Source organism: Urocitellus parryii, chromosome 13, assembly GCF_045843805.1.
Source record: "Urocitellus parryii isolate mUroPar1 chromosome 13, mUroPar1.hap1, whole genome shotgun sequence".
NCBI lineage: Eukaryota > Metazoa > Chordata > Mammalia > Rodentia > Sciuridae > Urocitellus > Urocitellus parryii.
In genome coordinates, this window is record NC_135543.1 from 62,065,054 (window position 1) to 62,077,944 (window position 12,891).

At 39.6% G+C, this 12,891-nt stretch overlaps 1 protein-coding gene across 2 annotated transcripts in view; it reads right to left on the reverse strand.

The window, feature by feature from the left end:
* The window catches only part of Ptpn2 (protein tyrosine phosphatase non-receptor type 2), an 82,489-nt gene that overhangs the window by 39,415 nt on the left and 30,183 nt on the right, over window positions 1-12,891 (reverse strand). For both annotated transcript variants that reach the window (XM_026401985.2, XM_026401984.2), the window contains exon 3: window positions 737-837. In XM_026401985.2, the coding sequence (XP_026257770.2) occupies window positions 737-837 (101 nt within the window). The remainder of the gene's footprint in view (window positions 1-736; window positions 838-12,891) is intronic.

The window sequence follows — 12,891 nt, forward strand, 5'->3', positions numbered from 1 at the left end:
TTTTCTTACAGATTATTTCTTTTTGATTTATAGGAGCTTCTTCATCTCAAGTAAACTGATTTTAGTTTCCTGTGAATTAGAAATAGTCTAATAGTTCACAGTTATATTAATCTGAAATACTTTTTTTTTTTTTAACTACATCAAATGTTTTTCAAATGACAGGTCATTCTGATCCAGGTTAGGATTTTAAAATTCTGCAATATTATGGCTTATCTTCTGAATACTTAAAAATCTGTAACTGGGAGAATGATAAGGTGGTTAATTTAGTCTCCATTATTTGATAAAGAGCAGCTGGTGTGGACAAACAAATCATGGGTGCATGGGTGTGGCCCAGGCCTCAAGCTGTGGGATGGAATGCCATGGGGAGCCCGAGGGCACCCTGGCCTGGACTCTGGGGCACCTGGCCTCTGCACTGGAGAGCGCCAACACCACCCAAGGCACGAGTACATTCTGAAGGTGAGAGCGAAGAGCTTGCAGGGGCCTCTGGCTACGCTTTCCAGGTGAAGAGAACTGGAAACCCACAGTAAGTAGCAGCAGAAGCCTGGGTCAGAGAGAAGGCAGGGAAGACAGTGTGCCTGCAGAGGACGGTAAGTCTAAGCCACTGCATAGAAATTTTCTTTCATAGACATATTAACATTAAACACAACTTCACAAAGGAAGTCAAGCTACACTTTTGGCCAAGCTGAAGTAGAGCCACAAGCTCCAACTCTGCTTTTCTGCGAGCCACACGACTTGCCTGTGTCAGGACGTAACTCCTCCGTGCCTCTCCCATGTCAACCAAGCTGGCGTTGATGTAATCATTCTCTGCATTCTGCAGTTTAACACGACTGTGATCATCTGAAAACAAAGTGATAAACCATAACTGTCATTTCAAATTCATCGATTCTTTTTTGGTCTTAAAATTTATGCTCTAAGGTATTCATAAAGAATAAAACAAAGAAAAAATAAATTAGCTCCATAGAAGAGTTGAGCCAAGTCCTAAATTATTCTCTTTTTTTTGTAAGGAAGTACAAAACATCTTGTTTGCTACTACAGCATTAGAAGAAAAGTGTGTGTTTGTAGTATGTGAACCTTTGTAACTTGAAAAATTAACTGAAGCGTGAAACACAGTAGAACAAACAAAGAACTTACCTTCCTAGAAGTAAAGGTTTGTTTAGATTCTGGGGGCCTAAGGAGGGACTGGTCTACCTACAAAAAGGTAACTGGTCTCAAACAGATGATACCAGGTTTCATTTTCTTCATTTCTTAACAGATACATACTCAATTGTATTTAAGATTTTTAACACTTAACTATGTTTAGGTGGAGTGCTAAAAACTGGAATACTTTAACTGTATTTTTTAAAGACCACTGAAAATGCTTTATTATTTAAGACTGTTAACCATTTGTATACATTTCTAGTTTGCTTTTTTTTAAAATTTTTTAGTTGTCAATGGACCTTTATTTATTTATATGTGGTGCTGAGAATCGAACCCAGTGCCTCACACATGCTAGGCAAGTGCTCTGCCACTGAGCCACAACCCCAGCCCACATTTATAGTTTTTAAAAGTAAAAATCTCATAGATTTAAAATTTAAATATTTGAAATATAAGACTTGACCTTGTATCATTTAGAGAAAGGAAGAAAAGCATGAAATGAGAAGAAGCATGTCACACCAAGGTGAATGTGAACTGAGAGCCCTAAACACAAATGTCAGAAGCACAGAACCAAGGTATGGACTAAAGGCACATTGCACATTTGACCCTGGAGCATAGTCTACAGTCTACATTTCCCCTCAAGGAAGTGTGCACTGAACATTGACTCTCTCTCCACATTTAAACTAAAACCTGTCTCTATCATCTCCATACGAAAGAAAATGTTAGATGGCTTCAGATTCACACATCAATTTATCTGAGATGTTTCTGCTGGAATGAACCCAAGACCTCTGTAAATATTACATGTCATTTGCCAACAGGAAAAACTAAGATCTTGTTATAGTAAATCACATATACTAGTGTTCTCGGAAAGATGATGTCAGCAAGCACTTCTTCTTTTTTTTTTTTTAACGGTACAGTCTCTCTTTTTTTTTTTTTTTAACAGTTTCATCACCCTTTAACTGTTATGTTGTACAAGATAGTAAAAAGATCAGCTACTCAAAGAACAAAAAAAAGACCATAGATCTCCTAGATAACAGACATATCAACAAAATAATGCATTCTTTTAGAAAGCTACACAGTCCTAAAAATTCAAGTGTCCTAAGATACTATGCCAAAGGAATGTATTTCCTCATGTTGCAATCACAGAAAGAACACAAACCCCAAGGCTACTACTCATCCATTTCACAATGAAAAACGACCTTCTAGCCAACCTGCAACCGGGAAGGTCAGCTTCCCAGGGCACGAGGAATCTGGTTATCCAACATGGTACCCTTCTACACCTCACACAGCTGGGTAGAAGGCATGCTGTGTGGGCAGTAGAACACCCCTCCCTTGGGTCTATGTATTCAAATTCACTGTGATTTCCCCCCAATCTTTAACATCTATATAATATTTGTTACTCCCAAACTTTATCAACATAGTAATCACAAACCTGGCTAAAAGCACAGGTCCACTCTTTGGAGCCAGGAGGCAAAGGGTGCTACCGGAAAGCCACTAGAGTTCTGCAGAGCCTAGGCACAGGCAAGGCCTGGCTTCCTGTCTAACATTAAAAGCAAAGGACACGAACTTCTCTCAGGGGGAAATAAAATAAAATATTTTTTTTTAAATTTTGCTGGTAGGTGACAATAAAAAACAAAAGTAATTCTTGGGAAAACTCTATAGCTATTTAGAATTGCCTACAAATTGTGGCTGAAACTATATTTTCTTCTCAGGATTGATTAAAACTAACCTCTCAAACACACAGCTACACCACTAAGTATTAATTTTAGTTCTCCTATTAAAAAAGATTAATAAAAATAAAACATAAAACTTTTGACTCAGAAGAGACTCCAAAAGGAAAAAGCATGAGTGTTTCTGGTAATAATTAAAATACATCACCTTAAAATAGCTATATAAAAAGATACTAAATATACACATTTCAGGAAGTGAAATTGTTAAAGCTATTTTATGAGAAACTGTGACTTTATATTCTTCAGCAAAGATAAAGAAGGAAACTGCGTCTTTACCAACCAAGACTTGCTTAATATACTGGTTCAGTGCGAAGCATCTTGAGGGCAGACACAGGTCCTCCAGCCACCTGGATTTCAATGCCTCCTTTCCCTGCCCCATTACTATCCGTGAACTGTTCTTTCCAAACTAAACTTCTGACTTCTGAATTAGGAATAAAATCAGAAATTACATGTTTTCTCCTCTTCCATAATTTATTCTGCCCAGGAACCTCTGAAAATGAGATGATAAAAATGAGAGTCCTATAATCTTTGGGCTATATATAAGTCCCAAAGTCAATAGTACTTTAAATGGTTCCATTTCTTGCACCAGACCCAGGCAGGCCTATGCTCAGTTACAAATGTTAAGTACAACACATGAAGCATGTGAAATGCCCCAAATACCAAAAAACACTAACTTATCTCTGGCATACCATACTTTTTAAGGCAAAAGTACTTTCTATTATTGTTCTTCCCTATCTTTTAACGGATCCAAAAAAGGGAGATAAATGAAAACACACCAACTGTACTGCATGAAAAAAGCAACAAAACCACTCTTCCACAGGAACTCTTACTTCTCAACACCTAACGACACCACCATAGACAGTTTTCTCCAAGGCATTACCTGCTCTGAATCAGGTTTGTCACTGAGTTAATGAAGAAGCTCAAAACCCAACAGAGCTTTAGTTTATATGATGGTCAGATATGAATGAAGCCCACTTCTGAGGAAGAGTGCTTTTGACTCCCCCCCTCCAACTGTACATTTTCTGAGAAATGGTTTCATCTCTCAAGAAATGACTTGCTCTAGCTGTGGCCTGAACTGTCAGTACAGAGTAGCTTCCTCTTTCAACACTGTTATAATAAGCTTTTAAGAAACCCCCACAGGTTTCACCTAATTTATCATTATGGTAAAGGATCTCCTTTTGGAAAGTTTTCCAGGTCAAACAGGATGGAGGATTCACATTCATCACAGCACAGATCAAAAGACCAAGAATAATGAATTTAAAAATAAAGCAAGGAGAAGACCAATTCTATCAGTGCAGAATTAACAGTTGACTTTTCCCTTAGGTTTCAGAGGTAAAAAGTAAGTGTTCAGGTAATGATATCCACACTTATGTGGTACTTCCCTGCCAAGAACTCAAGGCATTTCAGAGACTCATCAATCTTATTCAGCTCCCAAAGTAAACAACTGAACAAATACTGTAAGTTTTCTTTCATAAATTAAGCAATGAGCCCAACGCATAGACACTACTAGATTAATGGAGAAGAACCACAAATCTTAGCACACAGAGTTCTAACATTTCAACTATTCATTCTGCAAAGAAAATTCTATTTGATAAATGGCTCCTCACTGACCATATAACCGACTAGAACTTCTGGTAGCAATAACGAGCCTGTGACATGCCAGATACTACAGGGCACAGCTTAGTGGTCCCCACCTTCCACTCTCACAACCTTCTAAAGTGGACAGTATGACGCCATGGTGCTGGCACCCAGGAAGCAGCATCTTCGGCTGAGGCACATGAGAGCAGCACAAACGGGGATACAAACCCAAGCCTGTGAGGGGGAAGGGACTGACCTTTCCCATCTCACATGGCCTCTCTGTGCAGTCAGGCTGGTGCCTTCACCACCCTTTCCACACCTCCTAAATTTCTTCCTGCATCAGCTTTCATAGTGTTCTTCCCCTCAGGTGTGACTTCCACCTCATTTCTCACACAAAGCCCACTTCCTTGAAGACCAGCCTTGACTGAGCCCTCCATTATGGTCTGGCTCTGCTCTTTCTATCTGATACTGGTACTTCAGCAGTCATAGACAATTTTGAATTAGCAAGTGTATTTTAAGAGCCAGGCAACAGGGACATAAAGACATTATCTGTTTCAAGCTTTCTAAAAGTGTGTGTGGGGGGGAGTAGTAACTCCTAGTGCTGTACTACTCTGTACCTTGGGAAGAAGCCTCAGCTAATGCTGAGTGGCCTCAGCTGATCAGGCTTTGCTACACAGGGGAAGGAGGGGTGGGGAAATTACAGCAGGTGGCGGAATTAAGGAGAAAGACACCAGGCAGGAGTGGCAAATTCAGGAAGATCGAAGGGCTAGGCAGGTGAGAGAGAGGTCCTGAAACACACAGAGGACAGACAGAAAGGCCTGGGTCACACCACAGGCCTGAGCAATGACCAGGACCCTGAGGAAGTTCTCTGAAGGCATGGAATGAGCACATCTGATTTAAGACAGGAGCGACCAGATCAAGGAGGAAGGCAATCTCATAGAGAAACACACTAAGATTAGTCAAGGGTGACAAGCACTGAACCAAGCAGGGGCAGTGGGAATGGAAAGAATTACTGATCACACAGAAAGGAGTAACCTATGACTTGAGAACATTATTGGTGTCCAAGTTCCTGAGACACAGAGCCCTGTGGTAACAGCCCAGTCACTTCAGGTCTGTTTTCTTGTCTGTAAGATAGAATGGGTTGGGAGCCAAGAGAATCACACAGAGTAATTCTCTGATACAGACTACAGGACTTCAAGAGATTCCAACATTCCTTGTCCTGGCTAGATTATGTCTGTAAAGGGCTGGGGAAGGCTCCAGAAAAGAGGCTCATTGTGATCACGTTCAACCACTGGCACTCTGATTCCACCTAATGATTATGGGGTAAGGAGATGGCTTTATTGTGGCAAGATAGCTCTGCTCCTCTAACCTTGAGTCCAGATGCTTGCAGATCCTGAGCTATATGTAAGTATTTATTTTAAACAAAAGAATCAGGACTCCCACTTGTACTCAAGGACTAGCTTTTCTTTGGCATGACATTTGCCACTGTGTTCTCTTTTGGGCAGTCTGCTGCAAAACAACAAAACAGGGCACAAGGGGGAAAAGGATGGACTGGCTAGACGGGATCAGTCCTCCTTGATTATGTTCACTGACAGAACCTCCTTGATCATTCCTGTTTTAACTGAAGATTATATGGGAATTTCAAAATTCTACTTCATCAGATATCTGTATTTTAATATATAAACAACCACATCTTCCCCCTAACTCCGAGCACACTGATGGTCCTGGAAGAGGTGCCCTATTCAGCAGGTGTGACTTCAGCTCCACAGCCAGCTCCCACACAATGAGCCTGCTGAGGTTTAACTCTTAGCCAGTAGGGAGGGAGCAGCACCAGGCACCACCACTAGTTCACCATGGAGTTCTGCTCCCAGCCCAGTGTGTTGCCCAGGACCCAGTTCAAAAGGCCATCAAGTAAAGAAACATGGAGCCATAGTACAACGCAGATCTTATTCCAATTTTCCATTTTACAGGCACTCATTTTGTGAGTACAGTTCTGAGTGGTTTAACACACGTGTAATTCATGTAACCACCACCACAAAAATCAAGATACAAAACTACTCCATCACCACAAGTCTTGCATCCCATCCTTCATAGGCATCTCTTTCCTTACCGTTACTAACCCATTCATCTATTCTCATCACTATAATTTTATTTCAAGAATGCTATATAAATAAACTCAGTAAGGAATCTTTCAAGACTGGATTTTTTCCCACAGCATAAATGCTTGAGATCCACCCAAACTGTTGTGTGCATCAATGGTTCATTCCTTTTTAATGCTGAATAGTACTCTGTGATATGAGTACACTACAGTTTGTTAATCACTTACCAACTGAAGGACATTTGGGTTGATTCCAATTTGGGATTATAAAGCCGCTATGAACATTCACGTGCACATTTTTTTTTAATAGACCAAGTTTTCATTTTTCTGGGATTAATGTTCCATAGTGCAACTGCTGTACCATAGAGTATCATTTAATTTTTAAAGGAACAGTCAAACTATTTTCCAGAGTGGCTAGATCATTTTCAATTCCCACCAGCCAAATATAAGATCCAGTTTCTGGTTTTTTTACTTTGGAACTGGTGGTTGAACCCAGGAGTGTTTTACCTCTGAGTTACATCCCCAGTTCTTTAGAAATTTTTATTTTGAGACAGTGTCTTGTTAAATTGCCAAGGCTGGACTTGAAGTTGCAATACTCTAGCCTCAGTCTCCCAAACTGCTGGGACTGCAGACATGCACCACCATACCTAGTTAGGGTCTCCACATTCTTGGGGTATTGTGTAGCCTCTTTATTTTAGTTGTAATGATATCTGACCACCATGGTTTTAACTTGTATTTCTAACAGCTAATGATGTTTTTCATATGCTCAGGTGCTTATCTGCCATTTGTGCATCTCTCTCTCTCTCTTTTTTTTTTTTTCTGGCATATCAAGGATTGAACCCAGGCCTGGCATGTGCTAGGCAAGCACTCCACTACTATGTTACATTCCAAGGCCCTTTTATTCTGAGACAGGGTCTCACTAAGCAACCCACATGGGCTTAACATCTTCCTGCCTCCGCTTCCTACACATCTGGTATTTCAAGTGTGCACCAATGCACCTGGCTATTGTCTATTTTCTGGCTGGGTCATTTCTATTTACTATTGAATTTTAAGAGTTCTATAAATAATTTCAGGTAAGAGTTTTTTTTTTTTTGTCAGATATGTGATTTACAAATATTTTCTCCTAGTCTATACTCATCTTTTCATTCTCTTTATGTCTTTCACAAAGTAAAAGCTTTTAATTTTGATTTAGTTCATTTCATTCATTTAAAAGAATTTTATGGATCATTTCTGAGAACTCTTCATCTAGTCTAGATTCTGACTTTTCTCCTGTTCATTTCTCTTGTACCATTACTATCCTCTCCTTGTATTTAAATATTTTGTAGAGAAATACTTTAAGACTTTATAAATATCTTGTTCCTCAAATTTTCACCAAGTTTACCATCCATTTCTACATTAGTTGTCATCCTATATATATGAAGTTAGAATTTTCCCTATTTTCCACTTATTCGTGTTTCTTAATCTCAGTATAGACTCGTAAACTCCTATTTTATTCAATAAGTTATAATCGTTATTTATTTTAATGCTAAAATCAGCCCAGACTTAGCCAATGAGCTTCAGGTTGGTTTCTGTGTCCTTCTGACAAACCCTCATCAGTTTTTGAGCATATTCTTACTTTATGGCACTATAAGACATTCCAGGTTCTTCTTTATCCTTTAGCTACTAGGACCAGCCACTTCACTAAGGAGTCCTATTTCTTCTTAGAAGGGAATGAAATTTGGGTATCAAAAGCTAAGCATGCCCAATACTAAAGGGTGTTACTGCTACCCAGACTTCTCAGTGGCAGGGTAGGAAATGCATGCATATTTACATCTCCATGTGCACCTGTTGGTCTGTATTTACGGGAAACCATACATTTACAGCATGCTGACCCAACATCACAGGGCTCATGCTAGCTCTTCCCTTCTCATCACTTAGGGGGCCCCCTTCAAGGACACCACCACCCTTATTTATGTGCCTTTCACAAGTTGACCCAACCCCAAGGGCTTTTAGATTCAATTATTCTTGGAGAGAAAAAGGGAAGCTTATTAATACTCTCCTTACTATCCTACTGTTCAGGGACAGAAATCACACACAAATATTCAGTTCGGTAATCCCCTAACTATAATATGAAAGAAAAATAAATGGAAAGTAATTTATAAAAAATACTTTTTAAAATTTTTATGTAAATATTTGAGCTAAAATACACAAGAAAAAACCTCCCATGAGCTTCCAAAATGTCCCCTAGGGATAGATAAACAACCTTATTAAGATCCACCACTCTAGAAAGTAAATAAAATCAGAAGCAGAATCAAACCTGTACCTTCTAGAGGGCACACAGGGAAGTCTTCTCAGAAGACTGATACCTAACTCAGTCTTAAAGACGGAAAAAAAGATTTGAGACCCCGAGGGACAGGTACTAATAGGGGAAGAAATGAAGCACAGAGTGATGTTTCAAAGTCACCTGACGATCTTCTGTGACTCATTCACAAGAGAGCTCTCTAGAGGACTCTGAAAGGAAACCCATACTCTGCACGAAGACCTACAATGAGTGCACGGGTTCAGAGTCTGCACTTTCATGCTTCAACAGTTCCCCCGCCCCCCAGTACCAGAGACCCAACCCAGAGACTCACACAGGATAAATAATTTTTTTCCATATGAGAATTCAAGTATCTATGAGCTATCACTCAAGCTGTTTAGGTTTTCTCCTTCCATAGCAAATCAATTCTACCTTCTTCACTGTGAGCTCTAGTTCTCATTCCTTAGACCCAACCCAGTGCATCAATGGTCTATAAAGATAAATTATTAAAAGCAGAAATAGCTTGATTAAAACTGAAGATTAAAAATAAAGGGAAAAAAACTGAGGACAGAACCAAAACCCAACAAGTTAAGCCCTACAATTTAGGAGAAAACCTAAATAAAGAAGTTGTCAACAATGATTTGGAGTCAGACATAGTGGTGCATGTCTGTAATCCCAGGGACTCAGGAGGCTCAGGCAGGAAGATCACAAGTTCTAGGCCAGCCTCAGCAATTTAGCAGTCCCTGTCTCAAAATAAAAAATAAGAAGTGTAGTGCCACTTCCCCACCCTGTTTCATCCTGGTATTTAGTGAATTAAATACCTGGCTTCATCCTGGTATTTAATGAATTAAAGCCATTTTTTAAACCCTAAAAAAAAATTTAAAATAAATTAAAAACTAAAAAGGAATAGGGATGTGGCTCAGCTGGGTTCAATCCCCAGCACCAAAATTAAGTAAATAAATAAACAAACCAATGACTTTTTGAGAATGTGAAGCATAAATTGATACCTGGTCTGTATTTTCAAACTTTAGATGGGATAAGAAAAATGTTAGCAAATAGTTACCATAAAATTTACATTAAATCCATACTTATTTTGATTATTATTAAATAACTTTTGAGTTTAAGGAAGTCCTAGAAGAACAATGCATTCTCTAAATTGTTGGATATAGGGTTCTATATATTTTTCTTATTATATTAAGCTTAATAATGTCCAAATCTTCTATTTCTTTACAAATATTTTGTCTTATTAATAAGTCCATGAGCCAGGTTCAGGGGCATACACTTATAGTCCCAGCAACTCAGGAGGTTCAGGCAAGAGGACTGAATTTGAGATCAACCTGGGCAACTCAGCAAGATCTGTCTCAAGTTAAATCCCAAGTACCCCTCTGTCACACCCAAACCCCCCCAAGTTCATAACCACAGATTGTCAATTTCTCCCTATAATCCTATTCAGTATGCTTAATGTATCTCGAGACTACTTTATTAGTTATGCACAAACCTCAGAGCTGATATAGCTATCTGCACTCAAAGTGCACTCACTGAGATGTCTGGGAGAAAAGAGGAAGATAGACAGGAAGCCTGTAAGTTTTTCTTCCCCACCCAGCAACTCATTAAGAAAGTATGTTTACTGAGAATCCTCTTTGGGGCAGCAATAAACTATGGATCATTATATGATCTGCCATACTAACTGGAATCCTAAATCTGTCAATCTCCTTTAAACTTCAACTGCTCACGTGGATAAATGTGGAGGACGTTATGCCAAGTAAAATAAGCCAATCACTTGAAGATATTTAAAGATAAATACTGCATGACCCCACTTATGTATTTGGTATCTAAAATAACTGAGTTCACAGTAACAGTAAGAAGCTGGAAGAAGAAAATGGGGAGTAACTGCTCAATAGGTATAGTTTCAGTTATGTAAGATGGAAAGTTCTAGATATCTGTTGTACAACAGTGTGATACAGTTAATAATATTGTAATACATAGAAAAAATATTTGAAACCCTGAATTTTAATGAAAAATTATTAATTATTTTCCCACCCCCTTTTTCCCCAAATATTTATTAATTTTTAGTTGTAGTGGAACACAACATCTTTATCTTATTTATCTATGTCTATGTGGTACTGAGGATCAAACCCAGAGCCTTGCAGTTTGAGGCGAGTGCTCTATGCTGAGCCACAACCTCAGCCCTCCCCTTTCTTTCTAAACTAGCTACCATCTATTCTCTTAAAAATCATTCCAGGGTGCGAGGGTGGGGGGTGGGGGGTGAAGCAAGCCATTCCCAACTCCTGAGGCAGATCTGAGCACCTCCTCTCAGCTCCACCACATGGTGGTCTCTCTGCTGTCTATACACACCTGCTCAACTTTCAGTTAGTGGAGACAAAATACATATACTCATCACCATACTCCCAAGACACAACAGAGTCAGACATGTAGCTGGTTTCCAACAAATGTCAAATATCTGTCATGTATAAAAAGACCACAGCCACCTCTATGGCCAACTCTTTTGGATGAGAGGACCACCCATGGGAAAATGGTTGCTGAACTGATATTTAAAGGAAGAGGAATCTGATTGAAATGAGTCAGAGAGAGGAGGGATAGGAAATTTTGAAAAGGGAAAGACATATTCAAAGGCACTGAGGTGTTTAAAAATAGTCACACTAAAAGAATGCCATACGATTCAGTTTTACTAAAATGAATAATTTATAGGAAAGTAGCTAGAAAAAAATGTGGCAAAAGTATAAAAATCATCAATCCCCAAAAGGTTTAGAGTGATAGTACTACAGAACTTTAACTTTTTCCTAAAAGCTGTAGAACACTAATAGGAGAGGGGAGTAGAAAAACCAAACTGCATTACGTAAAGGTTACACTAGATCGATTGAGCATGGATTAAAGTAGAAAAAAAATGGAGATAAGGAATAATTTAGAGGCTACTATATAACCCAGGAAGAGGGCAGGAAGGACTGAACCAAGCCAGAATGCACAAAAACAGGACGGCTTTGGAATACAACACAGAAATGGCAATATAATTGCTTAGTTACTAACCAGATGTGGCAGTTGTAAGAGGAGTCTGTTTCTGGCTTCAGCAAAAGTGTAAATGGTGGTACCACTTGAAACACGGGAACAAGGCAGAACAAACAGGTATAGGGTGCGCTGATGGGCTGTTGGGGAGGAAGGCTGACTGAGTGTCCAAGCATCTTCACACTGAGTTTGAGGTGGAGGAAGGATGCTTAGCAGAGAGGGAACACTCGCACAAAGGTGTCTGCAGCTGGGAGAAGCAGACTGTAGATGAGACTGGGAATCCTAGGTACAGAGCCGGAAGCTGAAGCCATGGAAGATGAGATCATTCATAAAAGTGCTAGAAGAAGGAGACAGGAGAGAGAGAGCCTGAAGAAATCAAGGCAACCTGAGAAAGAGAAGCCCTAAAAATGGGTGAACAGCCAGAGAAGATGACAATACAAGAAAATATGGTATGAGGGAAGAAAGGCATGGTCAATAATGTCACAGGTCAAAGTAGAGTAAGAAGCCCCTCACTGCCTCTGTAAACTAGAAAGCTAACAGCACTTGAGAGCAGAAGTTTCAATGGGGAGGCTAAGATAGAAGTATGGGCAAAAGGCAGCACATGTGGTAAGGAGAGAGAAACAAACAGCAGGGAGTGTTCTCTGAAGACCCTATGTGTACCTGTGCACACATGCAAGCATCCACGTAGGGAATGAAGGGGATGCAGTGAGATGAAGGTTGACATAACACGGACGGGAGCATGTCTAGATAATAAAGGAGAAAAGTAACTAAAGGGATGAATGAAGTACACAAAGAAGAGTGGTAATGACAGAGTAAGGTCCACAAGGAGGACCAAGGAATTGAGGCAGAGAACTAGCCTGGGGCGAGAGGAGGGAAGGCTCTTCACCAGGGATTTCTGCAACGGATGAGCACAGAGGGAAGGAAGTTTCCTGGTGGTAGAATATAAGTTGAAAAGTTGTTTCTTGACTTTTAAAATTGAAAACTTAAGGAAAGATGATAGTCTGCACACATGGGCCCAAAGGCTGGAAAAACCAAAGACTGATTATAGAATT